Source organism: Lissotriton helveticus, chromosome 6 (assembly GCF_964261635.1).
Source record: "Lissotriton helveticus chromosome 6, aLisHel1.1, whole genome shotgun sequence".
In the NCBI taxonomy this organism is placed as follows: Eukaryota; Metazoa; Chordata; class Amphibia; order Caudata; family Salamandridae; genus Lissotriton; species Lissotriton helveticus.
Genome location: NC_136067.1, coordinates 1,681,499,577 through 1,681,521,505, shown reverse-complemented (window position 1 = coordinate 1,681,521,505; position 21,929 = coordinate 1,681,499,577). Strand labels below are relative to the sequence as shown.

The following is a 21,929-nucleotide window of genomic DNA, read 5'->3' as shown; positions in this document are numbered from 1 at the left end:
CTATTTTCACCTACATAATTTAGTTAGTCTTTCTATGCTTACAATGTAAAGTGATCCGTTGATTCTTACTCTTTACCGATTCATGCATGCATATTCAGTCTTTAAATATTTGTATTTATCTTCTTGACTTCCTACACGAAGAATTACATTCTTAAACCCATTTTACAAAAATAACTTTTGTTCTCTATCAATTTCGACCTTTTTAGGTCTCGCCTATGCAGCGTACATGCGCTGCTTAGGAGACCGTTAGCCTTCGTTCAGCTCTTTTTCAAAGCACATACTTGTGCTTGTGGTGGCATACACCTTATGGGAGCACGCAGGGGCATGCCACAAGCACGAGTGTGTGCTTCGAAAAAGAGAAGACTGCTCACCCAAGCACGCCCGCCTGGCTCTGCCTCTCCGTCTTGCTTGCGATTCTTGGTTTTTCTTCTCGCGCATAAACGTGTGCACCCTCTAGTTAAACCTCTTTGCATTTTGCATTTCTTTTCGTTTGAAGCACGGCCCTTTCACAAACAACTGCTAGAAATCTAGACATTTAAGTTGCCTTAGCAGGAATCCTCATTAGCCTCCAGTGAACCGATTGCCTTTTCTGAACGAAAACTGTCACAGTTGGCACAGGAATAGCTGACTCGTCTTCCAGATGGCTTGTAAATTTGCTCTCGACAGCTCGCTCCCTTGCGCCCCTCCTCACTTTACAAGCCTCCTCACCTGCTCACCCTGTGGTAGGCTATCTGAAAGGACGTTTGTAACTGGGACATCACTGTTGAATGTAGCGGGAACGTGTGAGGCAGATTAATGAAAGTGTGCAGTATTCTCTTCTGGTTAACAATTGCAGCCGTCTGTCAGCCAGTATGCTTCCTTTCGCACTTGAATGACGAGCGAAAATGGAGCTGAACGTTGAAGAGAGACAGTGGCGTAAAATTTTCTGAGCGCCCAATGCTGCTGTTTAGAATACTGCTTCAGAGAAGTACATGAACTGTGCAACAATGTAATATAATAATAATACATACATGAATAAATTAGGCACAGTGGATGCATTTGGTCCGGATACGTTTTCTTGCGCATCGCCAAGTTTCAGGGGGCCTTTTTCAATTTTTGCTCTTGAAGTGATTGTAAAACCTGGTGTTTGCTTTGGGTGACCAGATCTTGTGATTCAAAAACTGGGACATTTTGCAAAAATAGAGGAAGACCTTCAATTTTACATCAACGAAGTGGCAATGAATAACAGCCCTCATCAGCATAAACGCAGAAGGGGCACTAAGCAAATAAGTAAAATGCCATTTTTTAAAACCAGCATCATGCCTATTAATAAATGTTCTTACTTATAACAGCTACTAACTAGCCCTGCTTTGAAACACCTATTCAAGTGCCTCTTACTGTTTTCAGTTGACCCTCTCTAAAATCCGGGACATGTGCCAGTGCCAAATATGCCATGACAGATGTTGACATCCAGGAGTCTCCCAGCAAATCTGGGATGCCAGGTTACCCTATATTTGCTCCACTGTTTTTTTAACTATGCAAGCTGCAGCCACAAATGCTGCAAAAACGTCTATCTTCGTGCTAGCATTGTTGCAAGTGCAAACGAGTGTCAAAGTCTGACGTTAGGAGGCACCAACAAAACCAGTGTACGTCTTCACTTTTACACAGTCACCCAGAAAAGGTGCACAAATAATGTGGGCAGTTGTTGCCTCAGTCGAAAGTGCAAAGTTGTATTGTGCAGCATGTTTGAACTGGTGCCCTACTCTTGCTATGTTTTAATCAACCTGGCTGATTGGTCTACCTTCTTATGGGGCAGTAATCTTTTTTAACTCGCAGTGTCCCTGCTCCGTCGCTTCTCTCGTCTGTTGTGGGGCTTCGCCTCTGACTTGGCACAGTCTGTTTAGCCTTGCAGAGGTTTCCTTGTCTCGTGCGGTCTCCCTCATCTGGCAGAAACACCCTCGTATAGTGTTGCCTCCAGCCCGGTGATCTCCCCCTTCTGGCCCTTTTACTTCTGTTGTTACAAGGTATGTCCTATTTAGTCTGTCAGCACTATTTTCTTTAATGAGTTTCTCCTCCCTCAGGCAGGACATGCTTTCCTGTAACATTCCGCGCGCCATGCCGCTTTCACTTTAAGCAGCCGGGGACAATCGCGATCACTTCTTGGAAGTGAAATAGGTCTGGCATTTACAAGAGTTTGAGCCATTGGCATTGTAAATGACACTGCCTTTTATGTAGGTGTTAATTATCAAAACAGATAAATAAAATGCTTTGTCATTTACAATGCTAATAGCTTAAACTCTCATAAATGTGAGACCTATTGCATTGCAAATGCTTGTCTTATCTGGTTACCATCTACCATTGCTATTCTTAATTCTGTATGGCTTCACATTCAAGCTACTAGTTTGTCTTGCTCTGGATTTAATCTGTTGTAACTGACATTCAGTTAATCCTTTGGAAGACAAAAGTTCAAAACCAAAAAGGGACAGTATTTTTAGAACAATTTGTCAAAGTGTGCTCAACATCAGTGTTAGAAATGGCGGGTCTCTAGTTGGCGGTGGTATGCACCCTGTCCAAGTAGGGGTCTTTCCTTCTAGTCAGGGTAAGGGAGTTACACGCCCAAGATAACCCCTGCTCAACCCCTTGGTATCTTGGCACAAATGCAGAAATTATCAAATATTTAATTTGATTCACAAACCAATATAAAAAATTCGAAATTCTATTTTGAATGGGAAGGTTGGAGCTTTTCCAAATACAACTGAGACAAGTCATAGTCCATACTCTGTTCTGCTTGTTGCACCCAACGGTAGTGAGACAAAATATCGAAATTAAAATATCGATATACAATAATATCGATGTTTTAATTTCGATAGTATAGAATATCGATGTCCAAAATATCGACAGACAGAATATCGTTTTTTTAAGGTATGTATGTTACTAATATCGAATTTTACTAATATCGAAATTTTGTTTAGTGTTATGTATTTTAATGTGTTGTTTATATGTTTGTTAAACATGTTTTGTAATGTATGTTTGAAAATTTGTAAATTTGTTTACATTTTGCGTTTTAGTATCAGAGCAGGTTGTGGGTTTATAGGGGAATAGGGTGGGAAGTAATTTAATAATAATTAATTAATTAATATATGTTTGTAAATATTTTTTATTAATACTTAATTGGTAATTAATTAATATTAATTAGTTAATTAATTAATATAATTTAGTACATATTTTTAATTAATAATTAATTGGTAATTAATTAATATTAATTAGTTAATTACATTAGAGTAATTGTTTTATATATATAATTTTTTGTTATTGTTAATTAATTAATTGGGAAACAATAATATTAATTAGTAAATTAAATTATTTACAGCTAATGTGCTAATATATTTACTTTATTGTTATTGTTAATTAATAATTAATTGATAATTCAATAATATTAATTATGTAATTAAATTATTTAGAGTTAATGTGCTAATATATTTAATGTGTTGTTATTGTTAATTAATAATTAATTGGTAATTAAATAATATTAATTATGTAATTAAATTATTTAGAGTTAATGTGCTAATATATTTAATTTTTTGTTATTGTTAAATAATAATTAATTGGTCATTAAGAATTATTAAGTGAATAAATGATATGATTTATTTCTGTGTAGTGGGTTGTGTGTTTATAGGGGGATAGGGAGTGATATAATTAAATGTAATTAATTAAAGAGATTGTAATTTTCTTTGGTATTTATTGTTAATTAATTAGTAATTAATATGTGTTATTTAGTTCATTTATAATTACATCAATTTAGTAATATTAATTGTTATTAATTGATTAATTGAAATTTATATTAATTGTCTTTTTTATATGTGTAGTGTGTTGTGTGTTAAAGTGGGAGTAGTGTGGGAATTAATTTTTACCCCCATGCTATCCAACGCTTTCCCTACTGTTGCACCCTCTGGAGTGTGAATAGTAATTTTTACCCCTACGCTATCCACCGGGGAAACAACCTTTACAACGCAACTTTTACAACGCACTACCATTACAACGAAATTTTTACAATGCAAAACCATTACAACGCATGTGTTTACAACGCATGTTTTAACAACGCAGGTACCTTTACAACGCATACCATTACAACGTAAGTATAGGTAAGTATTTAATAATATTTTAAATTTTATATGTTTTCGGTTTTTTAAGGGGTATTTTTAGGGTTCAGGGTCAGTTTTCAGTTTTTGGGTAAAAGTGTATTTTTAGTGTTCAGGGTAAGTTTTCAGTTTTTGGGTAAAGGGGTATTTTTAGGGTTCAGGGTCAGTTTTCAGTTTTTGGGTAAAGGAGTATTTTTTGGGTTCAGGGTCAGTTTTCAGTTCTTGGGTAAAAGGGTATTTTTAGTGTTCAGGGTCAGTTTTCAGTTTTTGGGTAAAGGAGTATTTTTAGGGTTCAGGGTCAGTTTTCAGTTCTTGGGTAAAGGGGTATTTTTAGGGTTCAGGGTCAGTTTTCAGTTTTTGGGTAAAGGGGTATTTTTTGGGTTCAGGGTCAGTTTTCAGTTTTTGGGTAAAGGGGTATTTTTAGGGTTCAGGGTCAGTTTTCAGTTTTTGGGTAAAGGGGTATTTTTAGGGTTCAGGGTCAGTTTTCAGTTTTTGGGTAAAGGGGTATTTTTTGGGTTCAGGGTCAGTTTTTAGTTCTTGGGTAAAGGGGTATTTTTTTGGGTTCAGGGTCAGTTTTCAGTTTTTGGGTAAAGGGGTATTTTTAGGGTTCAGGGTCAGTTTTGGGTTTTTGGCTAAAAGGGTATTTTTTGGGTTCAGGGTCAGTTTTGGGTTTTTGGGTAAAGGGGTATTTTTAGGGTTCAGGGTCAGTTTTGGGTTTTTGGGTAAAAGGGTATTTTTAGGGTTCAGGGTCAGTTTTGGGTTTTTGGATAAAGGGGTATTTTTAGGGTTCAGGGTCAGTTTTGGGTTTTTGGGGTACAGGCGTACAGGGTAAAAATAAAATAAATTTATATTTAAGTTAAATCAATTAAATGAAATTAAAAAAAATAAAAATATATTAAATTATTACGTTTTTAATTTATTTTAAATGTATATGTATTAGTTTTAATTTTTTAATTATGTTTTAATGTTTTTATTTAATATTTGTAAAATTATATGTATTTTTAAATTATTTTTACATTATTATTTATACATTTAAAAAACGATATTTTTAATTTCGATATTTTTGTACTACGATATAAATTTTTCGATATTTTTGTACTTACCTTTATGAAGATATGACTCCGATATTTTTGATTTCGATATTTTTGTGTCGATATTTTTGTATGTCGATATTCTGTCTGTCGATATTATGTCAGACATTCGCACCCAACATTGCTAGTTCGAATAAATATGAGGATATCAATTTTTACTTAAAATTTCAAATTGCTTCACATTTATAGAACACTTTAAAATTTTAAAGTCTTCAGTCGGCTACTTTATTTATATACTTCTTATTAATCTATTACTAAGCAGTCGAGGACCCTCAGAATGGGTGCCGCGGACCCACAGGGGTCCAAGGACCACAGGCTAAGAACCATTGGGTTACATAATCTGGTTCAGATGAAATACATCAAATCCCTGTATTTGACATGGCAAATTGGAAACTTTTTGCACAGGACTTGGAGCTGGTCTAAAATGAAGGATACTAAGGGATGATCTGTCTGAAAAGGGCAATCTCGGGAATGGTCGGTGGTCTAAGGATCTTTGCCCAAAACAGATTATATTATGAATTAGGTCAGCTGTGGCGGTCACACACAGTGGCACGCTCTTTCTAGACGCCTTTTTGGTAGCAGAAATGGATAAGCAACCAAATGAAGTGCAGTCTTGACGGAGTTTGTGGGTTTATGAAAGGAGAGCATGGACAGATGATCGAACAAAAAATAACTTGTTTCTAGGAATAAAGAACCCTACAAATGTTCTAAAAGATCCAAGGCAGGTAGAACAGTACTCAGACGAATATGACTGTAACCTGAAATATGCTGTAATGATGATGTACAGGGCCAAGCGGAAACAACTGTACTTCCAGGTGAAAGGCATCATGTACTTTAAAGCTTCCTCAGCATAGGTCTCTTTCTCGTTGTTATGCTATTTGGCATAACTATCGGGATGAAAACATCAACAAAAATGATATACCAAGTATAATACATTTATGATTTTTTTGTTGTGCAGATTGCAGTCCATAATTTAGTAGAATATAGATAGATGTATATTCAAGTTGGTTTTCCTAGAGTTACACTACACATGCTGGGAGACATTTTCCAAGCTAGTCTCTTATCGGTGGGAGTTGTTCAGAGACAAGCTGTTGGACAAGTTGTTCTGCTCTTTTTAAGCAATTTTTTGATCTCTCGCACATCAGGAGTGTTGCTCACGAAATTTCACAAACTATAGTCTATTCTTTTAGAATAACATTGAATATATATTTTTAGCACCCAATTAAAGTCTGCAAGTAACGCGGATTTGTGGCAAACAAGCTATTTAAATAACTTTCAAAAAAGGTTTTAACTAAATGTATGGTTGCTTGTGATGATTGTTTTTTATAATAATGCTCTTATAGGTAAATGAGCAACAAAAATTAAAGGCATGAATGCTTTCATGTTTTCTAGAGCTTCGAGGCATTTTTAAATAGTTAATGCTCATTTATCATGCAAATTAGAGTATTTTGTTATATTACCCGATCCAGGTAGCTAAAATTGACCAGCAGCTTTCTTAGACCTGTAAGTGCTATTTGAAAAATTATTTGAAAGGAATTTATAAATCTATTTCCCAAATGATAATGGCACGATAAATGGAAGCAACCCAACTTAATTTTGAGATTAATGCTGATAATGAAGATATGTCAGTATATTTCTGTGTTTATCGCTATTATGGTTGCCGGATACAAATCATGATTAATGGGAAATGAACCAAAGGTCATATAAGTGGTCATGCAGGATAGATTTTGTTTTAGTAGATATGAAGAAGACGAAGTCCTCAGTATATTAACTTAAAAAGAACAATATAAAATAGAATGGAAACAGTTTGTGACCTCTAAAAATAATATGTGGAGTTTAGTAGCGATGTTGAGGCATAAGATTCTCGTTTTTACAAGACCTTACACTTCCTTCATAAACTCTGATGCAAGCAAGCTGCCGGACATTGATTGGTCATTTTCTACAATGCCTAATTCATTAAATATTTTAGTGTCTTCGTCTCATCACGTTTGCAGGGGTGTTTGGGAAACCCGGTTCTATGTATAATTCTGGTATGTGTCAAGTTTGTATGTATATTAAGGACATTTTTCATTCTTTTTACTTCCTATTTTGTCCAGAGCATAATCCATCAAAACATTGCCTTTGCGGAAGATACAAACGGAAACTTACCCCTTCTCCAAAAGGAATTTCACAGCATCCATATTTCCAAAGGCACATGCAGACATCAGTGGAGTTTTGTAATAAATGTCTTTCACATCCACTGGAACACCTTCCTCCAAAGCTTTTTTGAGTGACTCTACATCCCCAGCTTTTGTGGCATAACTAATATTGGTATAGACCCTCCCGGGGTCATCAATATACCATCCTGTATCATCCTGTAATGGATTCTCAGGAGGATGGTCACAGTCAAAACGATTGGCATCTGTAACGCAGTGAAAGGCTTCAATCATGAAATTTGGAGGACCACCGTCTTCACGGCGAAATATTAGCTCAGCAGGTACAGTGCAAATTGGCATAGGTATAGTAAATTTTCCTCTTCTTCCTCTCTTCTTCTTTGCTTTTTTCTTTTTGGGTCCATATGACGAGAGCAAATATGCTTTCTGTAAGTACTTCGAGCCTTTGAGGAATTCTTCGAGGTTGATTTTTCCTGATCGTGCTTTTTCATGCAACTGTATTATGGTCTGTATCTCTTCCGGAGTAACTGGAGCTCCAAGGTCCTCAAGAACTGTTATAAAATCCTCCTTGAGGACTGTCCCATCCCCTTTGTCGAGGGGTTGAAGTGCTTCACGAATGGCTGCCTGGTTTTCAAATGACCAGTCATGTAAACTAAGCGCCCACGGTGCATTGGGGTTCTTGGCTCCTGGTTTGGAAAATTTTGTGAAGAGGCGTTCAGCTTTTCGTAGTTCCTTTACTGCTGCTTTGAAACCTCTTTCCTTTGCAACTACTCTTGGTGTTAAATGCATCAGGTTCTTCCACTTTGGATCCGCGCCTAAAACAAGAACAAGAAATTTAGTATGACTCACAAGCAAAGTCACAGTCATGAGCGATGATCACTCTTTTAGGAGACTTACTCATTATTGTGTATACTTGTCATCAACATTTGATCGAATGTATGATTATACCACGCATACAAATACCACGCATGGCTTTACCACGCGAATTTTACTTCGCAAGTGGCTTTACCACGCTGGAATTTTCAACGAAGGATTATACTACGCATATAATTTTTTCTTTTTTATATATATTATATATAAAAAAATATATATATTTTTTTGAAAGAGAAATAAATGGGTGAGGCAAAACAACCATTTCCATGATGCCTACTCGACCAGCCACAATTCTACGTAGAAATTTTATCTAGATGTTTGCCATAGTTGTTACGCAGCAGGACTTCTATATCGTAGTAATATTATATACCCAGGTATCTGACCAGGGGCTGATGACACTGTATATAGTATTTAAAAATTAAGGTGGTGGTGCCCTCTTCAGGGGCATCATTATAGATTTTGACCATTTACCCGTAAGGTGAGACCATCTGCAATAATCCCTCTGACTTAGAGGTTCCCTGCGGATTTTGGGTCCTTTCCTAATAATATAATGTCATCAGCATAGAGTGACAGTAGCATCCTACGTTGTACAAACGTAATACCCCAGGTGCCATGAAACTCCCTATGCAGACTAGCCAGAGAATCCACTTCCAGAGCAAAAAAAATCTCAAATTCATTTACATCTTTTTTTTAATAAGACTCACTTGCAAGGCCATCCCTTCCTGGAGCTCAAGCATTCTCCAATCCTCCAATAGGTTTTTCACTTCCTCATCTGTAAAAGGAGAGCATAAAGCCTCCCATTCATTCACTTCTACCCAAGTTAAGCTGACCCTATCTAGATAGCTATGTATAGCAGTAACAGTCAGTGTGTCCCTGGAATCTCACAGCTCAGCAAAATATACTGACAGAAAATCTTCAGAATATATTCAGGAAGATATTGTGGGGAACTATCAGCTGAGCCAATGGTTACTACATCTGATGCTCATTACTGTGGTTACATTGGTAGAGCTGGCGTGTTTCTTGGCCTTTCACCTTCTACATATATCTGAGCTGAAGTATATTTGCCTAAGAATGTGATTTCCTGTGTCTGCTTCTATATATGCTTGTAGCTTAGTATGTATCCCTAGCAGCAGCCCTGGCCAGCCAGTTTCATTATGCGTGATTCCCAGTATTTTAAATTCAGATTCCAATGGATTTAATCTACTACATGTAGATCTGAATATGCTGTGCCCTTTTACTATACACTCCCCTCAGATAAAAACCTTGAATGCCTCTTAGGGGGAGATTTACTAAGATTTTGCGCTGTGTTTGCTCCACAAAAGTGACGCAAAACGGAGCAAAATCGTTTTTTTCTAATTAACGTTCCAGCGCTAAACTTGTTAAGCACTGGAAATAATGTAGAAGTAATAAGAAGCAGCGCATTGAGCTGATTCACATTACTTTGCGTCGTGGGGGGGGGGGTGCCAAGGGTGGTGCATGGGCATTCACATGCAGCCACCCAAACTTTCTCACGCTAAACTCATTTACTATAAACAGTAAATTGGGTTTAGCGTGAGTAAACTGCGCCCTTTTCATCTAGGCGCAAGGAAGTAGAAATGCTTTAATTTCTCCTTCCTTTTCAGACTTTGCATGCGTGCTGCCACTGTACAGCAAGCATACAAAATGGGAAAAGCTTTCCCTCAGGTCTAGCATAGTATTTTGTACAGGAAGGGTACCCTTCCTGTGCAAAACCTATGCTACACTCATGCATACACTAGCGCTACAGCGCTAAGGTGTTTGTGTGCATGGGGCACGGCTGCTGAAATAAGTGCTGGCACAAGGGAAAGGGGAGGAGAGAGCCATATCTTTTAAAATATGGCACTATCCTGCTCCCCCAGTCGCGCAACATAGCGCAGCCTCGCGGGGGGATGCGCTGCGTTGCGCAACTTTTTTGTAAATCTCCCCCTTAGAGTGTAGCATGAATTTCAACTGAATCCTTATTTATGTCAAAATATGCATTGATGGCACTGTCTTATTTCCTTCTGGACACACTGTCCGGGAGTATAGTAGACTGTGCCCTTCATAGCCTCTGGCTGCGTATGGTATTAGGCAACTCCAGCAACAGTATCACAGGGAAGTGGTTTGAGTGTATCTGTGGTAGATAGTGATGCCCTTGGCCCAGCCTGCTCACCCAGAAATCAATTCTGGAGGCAGTACCATGTCCTGTGAAATAATATGAGTATGTTCTAGCGGTTTTGGAGCACATGCCTCAAGCAAAGGAATTGCGATTCCTTAATCGTGATTATTAGGGAATCACTATTAAGGAATCAAAATTCCTTATGCATGTAGGTTACGCAAAATAAATTGCAATTCCTACATATTCCCTATTTGCAAATCGCAAATTGCGATTCGCTATTAGGAAATGCTTTGACATTCATTCCTATGGGCCTCTAGGCCTAGAGGCCCATGGGAATGAATGGGAAAGCATTCGTAATTTACAATTACCAAATAGGTAATCGCAAATTGCAAATGCAATTCAATGGTGCAAGGGGGCCAAAATGCCACCATGATGCACCCCTAAAAATGGTATTTGTGCACGTGACGCACACAGGCAAGTGTATGCGCCACATGGCACTTAGAAAAATGCAATTTTGTGCATTTATTTAAGGAATTGCAAATTACCATCAACTTGAAGTTGATGCCAATTTGCGATTCCTTAATGCAAAGACACATTCTGAGAATGCTGCTTGCATTGCGTATAGGGAATCGCAAAATAGGTCATTGCAAAAATTGCAATTACCTATTTTGCAAATGCCTTTGGGGTTGATGCATCCCAAAAGGCTATTTTCCAGTGGTTGCAAAGGGGCCGACTCTACGAATTGTCCCGTTTGCAATCGGTAAATAGCTTAATGCATGTGCCCCTTTGTGTCTAATACGCCAAGTAACTTCCAGATCATATTGTTGCAATATGTTAAAAAATGTTTCCCTGGCTGTGATTTGTCAGTTATCTCTGTTGTTGGTCCTATCAAGTGAGGCATAAAGCATGAGAATATGGTCCCCTTCCTAGAATATTTTCCTGGGAACCAGAGCTGTCCATCACGCCATGGCCTTAGAAAAAAGTTCAGGGTCTTCTTGATTGGGACCATATGTGTCAATTCATTTTACATGCATCATTTATAATTTTCCTGGACAATTAGAGATTGGCCTTCAGGGTCTACAATAAAGCAGATATATCTTTAATAAATTCCTGTCCTCATTAATAGGGTCACCCCTGGAAATGTAGAGCATGCACAAAAATTCTATGTTCACTCTATTTTTATCAATGCCAACAGTGCAAGCTTTGAAAAGGTGAGTTTCCTGTAGGAACAATATGACTATATTAAGTATGTTAACATATGGCAGTGCCTCATAAGTTAAGTTTTCTTGGAGTTGTTCAGCACATACACATTCCACAACATTAACCTACATTTGGGGGCAGGTGTACCCTTCTGTTCTATGTTAGCCTTCTTGTGACTATGATTTCTGATAGAGGCTTCTGGCCACACTAAACTTGGGCTTGTAGGGCTAACTGTGTGTGTGGAGAGTACGATGGTAATCCTAGTGTCCATCCACTTCTAACACTAACATCCAGTTTAAAGCAGCCATTGTAGCCACAACAAACCCAGAATGACAGAAGGCTGGTAAAACAAAACCGGAGTCCTCCAGCAACCAGACAATGGATCCACAAGAATGGTCTAGGGATCCTATTCTCTCCCCTTTCAAGTGTGCCTTATGTTGTTCATGTGGCTCAACAGACCTCTCAATAAGGATTTGATAGTGGGGTGCCAACAGGATGTGCACAGCCTCCATTCTTCTGCTGAGCTCAAAGGAGTCATCCGGGCCCATTCAGGTTCGCCTGTCAATCACAATGACCTATTGTGCAGCTCCTAAGTGGAATTTCACACCTCATTAACACCATATTCAGACTACGTCCAGGCTGCGAGAAGCTGGAGAATCAATGCAAATTAATAGCCAGGAAATTCAGGCTGGGAAAAAGTAGCTTTCAAAAAAGTTACTTTTCTTATTTTATTAAAAATCTAACTTCACAATTGAATTGGATTTTAAATTACTATTAAACTAGCTAATCCCTTTCCCGAGAAACAGTATTTGTATTTTAATCTTTCCTTTGGTTTTCTAAGTAGGACAGCTAGGCTTGCCTCAGTGAAAACATTTTTTTTTTACCGCTGCCTGGCTTTTCTGTGATAGATCTGCATTAATATGGATGCCTTGATTATGAACTGAGGATGTCGGGGCACGTTTTTGCCCCATAAAAGAGGGACACTTCAATGAAAGTACCTTAGATGGCTCAGATGAAGTTAAATTGAGTTCGGTTTTTGATGGATTTCGCTTTAAAACATTTAAAAAATAAATGTGATCCACAGAAGTCAGCTTGTTTGCTAATCTAAAATCAATTGCATATCATGCACGTATATCTCATCTGATGAATCAGTTTGGCCATGGGTGACATATAAATGTTGGATAATGGAGGGTACAGAATAGAGCCCTTTGGGACATGGCAGTTGAGTGTCTTATGTTCCAAGCGGTAAAAAGAGAAGGTCACAATTTGTTGCCGGACTTTCATGAAACATCATAAACATCAAGCCCTGAGTCTTGTCCTAAAATGTCAACTCACGGCATGGAGTTAGGACAATTACCAAGCAAAGCAATTTGTGGCAAGAAACAGAGGGACGGAAACTAAATAGTGCAAACATTAACATTTGGGGCCAACAATGATAATGCACAGGAGTAAACCAGAATCACGATGTGTGCCCATGCATCTCAACTATTCCCATAGTCCTGATAGCAGTCACACACCCAAGCTGACCATCGCCTCAGACATGTCCTATGCAAAAGAGACTTAAGAGGAATGTCAAGGTTAGGAATATATAGCAAAAATTCTACAAACAGACCATTTGCTTTGTGGTCTAACAGCCAGTCGGAGCAAGGGAGGTCTGTCCCATGAACAGAATCCTTAGCGTGTATACAACATATAAACATATGAGTAAATGGCTCTAATATGTTTCCTTAGGACAATAGGTTGTAATCGGTTATCAAAGGACAGGAGGCAAACCAGCATCTCGGCAGGAAATATACGTGAATTCGACCACTTGTCCAGTATTGCTACACTCAGTATCCAAGTAAACACATATGGGCATTAATCCCTTGCACAGGCATGCTCTGTGTAAGGTGAACTAATCGGAAATGTAAACTTGTAAATATTTTTTTTATTTAAAAATAATATTTTCTGGTAAGCTTGTCAACCACACATAGTGAGTGGCTTATTCAAAAAGGCGTTTTTTAGTAGGTAAAGTAGTACTACTATAGTATCTTTTGGCATAGTCTTACATGTCTTTGCGTCTCAAAAAACTCGAAACTGGAAATCAAATGGGGACATCTCGGAATTATCATACACAATTAGTAAAAATTGAAAGGACTGTGCCCTCTTTGCACTTTAACTAATAGGAAGTTGGCCGGTTCATTCTTACTTGCAACAAATTATAAACATTCAAAGCCACGTAGGTGCCTATTGCTATTGTTAGAACAGAATTGCAGCTATAGAACATGACAAACAACCCAGATTCAAAATTGTTGGACATAATATTCCATACTATCTTACAGAATGGGTGGGAGACTTAGATTTACATTATATGTTCCTCACAATACCTAATGTGTTCCATCCAATTCTGTATAGTGAAGTTAGAGGATGTTGAAGAGTATGACCTGGATCATATTTTGTGCTGTAATTACCACTGTGGAGCGTCATGTGGGTAAGTCATCCTTCTTATTCAACTTACGCATGTTTAGCAGTATCTCATTCCAGGCCTCCAATAAAGGGCGCCTTCTTAATACCATTTTTAATTCCATATGGAGCGCTGAGCTTTCCGCCTCTGCCCAATGATACAGTGGTAAACGACATTTAAATAATGATGGGTAGAGAGGGGCTTTCTAGGACATGGCACTTGTTCTCTGAGCTTTGAATTAGGGCTAGATCCTAGGTCAAAGAAGTAATCCCGATAAAAAAACTCTATGTTGTTCAGATCTGCTTGCTTTGCAATAGGAGCTATAGCGTCTAGTGCCCACCTCCAAACGTTGACAGATCTGGACAGTTCTATTCCATATGAATGCATCCTGCCAGGGGTTCGAGACATTTGGGACAAGCGTATATCACCCCAGGATATATTTCGTTCACCTTTTTTGGTGTCTGGTATAAAGAAATAAAACTGTATTCATTTGAAACAGGCATTTCAGGACATCCTGTGAATGTAGGAAAACACCTGCTTCCATTCCTTCCTGTTCAGCTCCCTCTCAATAACCTTCGCTCATTTTCCCTTCAGAGAATATAGGGGTGTGCATGAATGTTCCAGCCCATCTCTATAAGATAACTGCACTGCATCCCGCCCTCCTCCCTTTAGCGCCTTGAGACCCTCACAGGTGAGTAGTCGTGCTCGATAAGATTATTGATTGATTGATTGATTGATTGATTGAATGAAGTCAGCTGCTCAACCTCCAGCCGCTACCCTTTGAATAGATTGGTTGTAATAATTTGTGAGTTCAATGTGTATCATCATTAATGTTCCATATTCTGTGAATGGAGTTAATTGGTCCATCATATGTCAGAGGCCATGCATTCTCTACAATTAAGTTTTGAAATATGGTTAAGGTCCCTTGATAGAGTTCTTCAAGAGTAGTTGCCCTTTTTCCCCAGTAAATAGCCAGCGCACACGGTGTAACAGCGTGCGTCCCATGATAAAATCTGATATAGATCCACTAGAGATGTCATTATATAGCACCTCTCCATATTAAATGCTGATTGTAAATTAGTAGGTAAAATAATAGTGAACAAAATGATGTTATACTGAAAGACACTGTACATCCAGATTAGTCTGCATTTGTGGTACAGAGCTGCACAGCACTAAACATTAGAGGACCATTTCAGGTCAACAGGAAGAGGATGCAGCCAGATTGGGTGTTTCCTTCAGTTAAGGTCATAAATATGAAGAAGGCCTTTGACTCTCTGGAGTGGAACTACCTCTTCATAGTCCTACAGAGGATGGTCTTTGCTACGGAAATTCTTACCAGTACCAAACTCTTGTATACCCATCCAACAGCAAGAATGATGAGATAAAATGGGCACCGACAAGGCTTTCCACTATCCCTGTTGCTATTCACACCTTGCAATGGAGCTACTGGGAGCAACATCTGGAAAACAGGGCAAGTACGGGCATTCCACTGGGGAGAAAAGGATTCACTATACGCGGACAATATTTTGCTCTATTGCTCTGCTTTTGGAATGTGAGCAAGGATGTAGGGCAGGGCATGGAGATTGTAGAGACATTTGTCAATTTATCTGGGCCACAAATTAATAAAAATATGTCATGCCTATCCGCATTTAAATCAGCAGAGTACTTGGGGAGACAATGACTACCCTAGCGCCTTGAAATGAGAAGCCATCAAGTACTGAGGAACACAAATATACAGGCAAATAATAGATATATTCAAAGACAACCTAATAAAAAAAGCTAGCAGGAACCATGATATCTGTGCGGTTCTGGAATAAATTAGCGCTCTCAGTCATGGAATAAAATAGCCATTGCCAAGGTAGTTGTAGTACTGTGCTTTCCCTACTTGTTTTCTAACAGAAGCAAACACAGTACTAACAAACGTGGGGGGGAGGGAAAAGGCACAATAACCCCTTGCTGAATTACAACCACATCTTGATGAAGGAGGCCTAAGTATAACTATTTTGTAAAATTATTACCTAGCAGCTCAACTGCAGTGGACCCCCTGCTGGGTCAATGAGCTCCTCCCCCGCCCTTTCAACGTACAAGAGGCTTTGGCAAAGGCTTATTATTGCCCAGCATTGTTTCTAAACTTCCCAAAGGGAGGAAAAACCATGCTCCTTAAGGATTGCCAGGCATTTCTGGGAAGGAACACTAATAAAACAAAAATCACATATGCTCCTGCAGTGTCTGCATGGGGTGCCCCTTACACAGATGGCACACACAGCAGATGTATTTGCATGGGCAAACGCAGGGACCTTAACGCTAGGTGAATCATACAACGACGCAGAGCTATATACATTCCAAGCATTACAACAGAGATATATAATGTTCCAGCAGGTAATTTCATAACTTTTAATGCCTTAATAAATAAGACCAAAAGACTTTGCTACATGGCTCGGCAAATCCAATGACTCACACAGAATCAATATTCGAGCTAATACACAACAGAAAAGTTGTAAATAGATTATATGCCTCATTACTCCAGATGACTCAAATCTCGCTGCAAGACACATGGGAGACAGACTTACAATGAAAACATCACTGACCGGGAATGGAAGCAAATAAACAAGTTCTGGTCACAGGGTTTGAAAACAACTGAAGAACCAGCAAACATAAAACTCCCTCAGCATAAAAACTAGCCTTTTTGGGGTTTATAACCCTCACTAAGAAAAATATATTACCTATTTGGATTTGCCAAATATGCCAATTTTCCCCTAAAAGACTGTTGGCCCTGTCCTGGAAACTCAACACGGCACCAGGCCGGGCGGAATGGAAAAGGGTGCTGAGTAAATTGACGGAAGCAGGAGGTTTAATGATTTCCAGTTTGCAAAGGCAAACCAGTATTGGCAAAGCCAATAGGTCTGGCACTACGGCCAAACTTTGCCAATTCTTGTTTTGCTTTTTCATGGTTTTTGCAAAACTTTATTTTTTGAGGATATGCTGGGCCTTCATCAATCTAAAATAAAATTATAATTTGCTACAGGCAAAAAGGTATTTTTGGCCTAAAACTTCCCCAAATATTACCGTAGTTCTCCCTGGCACTGAAAGGAACTAATCTGTGTGTGAATGTGTTACTTGTGAAAGGATGGTATTTATTTATTGAGTTTTTAAAGCGCGACAGCTACCCAAAAAGGGTTTCCCGGCGCTGATAAGATAATAAGCAGTTGAGCAGATCACATTACTCTGATGAAAAGCAAGGGCAAATTATTGATTAAACAGCCAGGTCTTTATGGCTCTGTGAAAATGAACATAACTTGTTTCCATGCGTAGATTCAGAGGGAGGGAATTCCATAGCTTAGGACCTAACATGGAAAAGAACCTTCCCCCCATCCTGGCGCGACGTACTTTGGGCACGCTGAAAAGGCCATGAGATGAGGATCTCAGGCAGCGGGCAGGGGTGTAGGTATGAACCAGGGATTGTAAGTATCTTGGGGCAGTGCCCCATTTGATTCTGTGCATAAAACTAAGTGTCTTGAATTTGACTCTGTTTTCGACTCTTAGCCAGTACAGTGCCCTGTGATGACCTGACATACGTTCCATTCTATGACACTTGCAAAGCAATCTTGCGGCGGCGTTTTGCACAAGCTGAAGGCGTCTCATGACAGCCTGTGATGACCCTAAGTAGAGGACATTTCCGTAGTCCAAACGGGAGGTGATTAGGGCGTTGACTACAGACTTCTGTGTGTCACCAGGCAGCATCCAGATGATTTTCCTGAGCCACCTCAGGATGGTGAAACAGGTTGCTGTTAAATTAATAACTTGGGGCTCCATAGTTAGGCCATTGTCAATGATGATGCCCAGATTGCGTACTTGGGGCGACGGAATGGGAAGAGATCCCATTTCTGGGGGCCAATGTCTTGGGCTCCAAAGGCCCTCATTAGGGCCAAGTGTTAAAACCTCAGTTTTGCCACCATTAAGCTTAAGCAGGTTGTCCCTCATCCATGTTGCAAGTTTGCTAAGGCCTGACTGCAGAAGGGAGGAGGAATACTGGTCTCCATTAGAGAGTGAGAAAACAATCTGCGAGTCATCTGCATAAGTAAACATGGTTAGACCTACAGATTCGGCGATCTGAGCAAGAGGGGTTACATATAGATTAAAAAGCAGAGGACTAAGCACCGAGCCCTGGGGAACTCCATAAGGGGACGGATGGACATTAGAGGACGCGGTATTGGAAGTAATCTGAAATGTCCTTTGAGTCAAAAAATGATGCTATCCAATCCAGGGCTTTACCCCTAATGCCCATGGCAGAGAGTGACTTTAACAAAATGTTGTGGGAGATGGTATAAAACGCTGCGCTGAGATCAAGTAGAATCAGCGCAGCTGAGTCTCCTCTGTCTACCAAATGGCGCAGATTTTTTGTCACCCCAAGCAGTGTTGTCTCTGTCGAAAACCCAGGGCGGAAGCCTGACTGAGAGGGATGGAGTATGTCGTTCGCCTCCCTATACCGGGCAAGGTGGCAGTGGACATGTTTCTCTAAAACTTTGGAGAAAGCAGGCAGGAGGGAAATAGGACGGAAGTTAGCCAGGATTTTAGGATCAGCCATTGTTTTTTTTAGCAACGGTGAGACCATGGCATGTTTCCACATGGACGGGACCGTGGCAGTGGAAGGGGACAAATTCAGCGCCTGGCAAATTACAGAAAGTTGCGGGGTACCCAGGAGTTTGAGAATGGAAATTGGGAGAGGGTCAGCTGGAGAGCCATATTTCAATTTCCCTAAAATCTCCTGAAGGCCTTGAACGTTCATCTCCGGCCAGGACGTTAATGGCTCATAGGACAGATCTGGCGGATAGGAGATGCCCACCTCCTCACAGCCAAGATCAGGATTCCTCGCAGTGTGTGCCTGATGCTGTTTGGAGATATCCTGATAGATGGTATCAACCTTACTAGTGAAGAACTGCGCCAATTCTTCACATTGAACATTACTCAGAGGAAGGGGTTTAGCTATAGTTTGGGAGCCAGCTAACTCTTTTACTAGGTTAAATAGTGTTTTCGATTTATTTGTGGCCTCGGAAATAATCTTCACCACATAACCAGCTCTAGTTGTAATACAGGCTTTGTGGTAAAGCTCAAGTTCCTTCATGTAAATCTGGCCAGCTGCTGGAGAATAGTCTTTCCTCTAGAGGCGTTCCAGACGTTTACATTTGGACTTTTCAGCCTTCAGTGAATCGTTAAACCACAACGCCGGAGAGTTATGGCCTTTAATTTTATTGTGAGCAGGTGGCAGACACGTGTCTATGGCGTAACACATAGTGAAGTCAGCCAATGGCTGAAGTAGACTGATATATTGCCCCGTAATGCATGCTAGATTAGGTGGAAGACAAATAAGAATGACACCAATCACAGACTAATGGATAACGTCAGGCCAAAACTCCTATAAATAACTACATTGTACACAGAATTTTAGTAAAATCAAAAGGTCTTGGCTAACACTGACCTAAAAAAGTAAATCAGTGTGGTATTAGCTGTAAGCCTCTTGCCTTTGAGAAAGAAAGTGAGAAACAAGGAAACAGAAATAAAGATGAAAAAGTGCAGGCAAGAAAAAAGCACGAAAGAAAGAAAACAAGAAAAAACATAAGAAAGAAGGAAAGAGAAATGAAAGGAAAGAAAGCGAAAATAAAGAGAAGGAAAGATAGAGAGGTAAAGAGAGAAAGGAAGAAGGTAAGAAAGGTGGAAAGGAAAGAAAGAAACAGAAGAAAAACAAAAATAAGGGAAAGAAAGGTGGAAAGAGAAAGAAAAAATAAGGAAAAAGGAAGAAAGAAGGGGAAAATGAAAGAAGGAATCAAAGAAGGCAACGGAAGGAAAGGGAATGAAAGAAGGCAATGGAAAGAAAGAGAAAGAAAGAAAATGAAAGAAAAAGAAGGCTAGAAAGAAAGAACGAAAGAAAGAAAGAAGGGAAGGAGAGAAAAAGAAAGAGAAAGAAAGGAGGAAAGAGAAAGACAAAAGAATAGAAGAATGGCAGAAAGCAAGAAGGAAAGAGAAAGAAAGAAGAAATAAAGATGAATGAGCAACAAATAAGGAAGGAAAGTAAAAGAAGGAAAGAATGGAAGGAAACAAATTAGGAAAAAAGGTGTAAAGATAGAAAGAGAGTATGAAAAAAGTAGAAAGAGCAGAACTATACAGAACAGTTTCAAATGGACACAAACTGGTTGTTGGACTTAGCCCTTTTCCCCGAAATGTTTCGCTCCCCCCCCGACCCCCTATTTGAGGATGTCTCCCCCATGGTAGATAAATGTATAGGCCATGTGTGGTGTGAGATGCCATGGTAAATGTGAGGCAATGGTGTTCGCACCTATAATTCCCCCATTGCCAGAATGAACCTTGGTGAAATGTCGCTTTTAAAATGGATGCCATGGCTGCGTGTGGTGCCACCTGACTGTGGTAGGTTAGCAGTCTAGTCGTTCTGTTCCCAGCCATCCCAGCTTTTGGAGGTAAAGCCTGGCACCCCGGGTGCTCTACTCCTCCCCCTGAGCCAGTTAGAACCAGTTTCCCCAGATGCTTCTAGACGCTTCTGGCACTGTCTGGTAGGTGGGGTGAGGGGCGTATAAATAAGGGGGTTGTGCCACCATGTGCTCTGTCAGAGCGTGGACCTGAGAGAGAGGGGACTTGCTGCCAGGGGGTACCGCCACCTGGGCCTGTGTGCTGGCCCCTGAGCCCATCTGTACCCCTCCATTGTCGAGAGGGTGAGTGAGAGCCCGCTACTAGAGTACAGGTTGCTGTACCAGGAGGAGTGAGGAGTGGTGCAGGTGCACACCTAGAGTGAAACGTTTTGATTATTCTATATTCAGAATTTAAACAAATTACTTCAAATGTAAGGAAAATTGCGTGCTAATCCCTGAAGATTGGGAAAGAGACCCTAATTTCCCATAATTAAGAATGGCAAAATAAACTGTGGGGAAACCAACAATTAAGGGATTGCACAGCGAAAGGACTGTATGTCTCAACACAGACTTTTAGTGAATTTTCAGACAATAGTCACAAATGCTCAAAGGCAGTTACATGCTTCAAAACTTTTCGGTTTTAGTTCAAATTATCAGCAATGATTTCAAATACAATAAATTATAAACATCCTGCACATTGTGTTTGACAAGGATATAAACAAAACGATATGCTGTTGTATCATCATGCAAAAACATAAATCTATACATAAACAGATGACTCCGTATTGATATTGTTCATTTTTCAAAAGTCCCAATGCATTTCGGGTTATCTAAAGAACCCTTCGTCAGGGGAGTAGGTTCGAAGAATGTGATGGTCTTCACATGTTGAATGGCATCCACAGTAATCTAAAACGCAACAACATGCAGTAAATATACTGCATTACATGTAGGATTTGCACCCAAGTGTGTGACTCGACTGTGGTAATGATGAACAAAAGGAGGAAAGTGTGCTCAAGTGCATAGTAGCAGTAGAAACCGAAGTTTATAATATAGTGTGTTTAACAGAAGCCTCGAGTGTGCGTACTAAAATGAAATGAGTGTCAAAAAATACCCAAGTTGAACCACAGAGATGAGGTGGATAAATTGATAAATGGGGCTTGCCTGAAAAGCTCGAAAGAGCTGCCGTTAGGTATGGTCTTTGAGTTGTAGCACAGTGCTCAAAAAAGTCTCAGGATCTATAAACAGTAACGTGACACGTAATGGGAGTGAAAGAATAGTCAATAATCAATATTGGAACATAAGTGGTAAAAGAAGCATGAACTCGATGAGAGAATCTTACCCAAAGTGGGGCGAAGTTCGCATGCGTCAGAGCGCTGGCATTTCGTGGCGTCTGCTAGAAAAATTAATAACGCGCCGTTAGTAAACTGGCGCTCATTATGGTCAAAGAAACTGTAAAAAAAGCACGGGTGTAGCTCTAACGTACCTGGAGTAGGAGAATGGAGATGCGAAACTAGCC

At 39.7% G+C, this 21,929-nt stretch overlaps 1 protein-coding gene across 1 annotated transcript in view; it reads right to left on the bottom strand.

The window, feature by feature from the left end:
* Positions 1-21,929, bottom strand: part of ANKEF1 (ankyrin repeat and EF-hand domain containing 1) — a 301,953-nt gene that overhangs the window by 152,543 nt on the left and 127,481 nt on the right. The window contains exon 6 of the mRNA XM_078647084.1: positions 7,358-8,177. Coding sequence (XP_078503210.1) covers positions 7,358-8,177 — 820 coding nt within the window. The remainder of the gene's footprint in view (positions 1-7,357; positions 8,178-21,929) is intronic.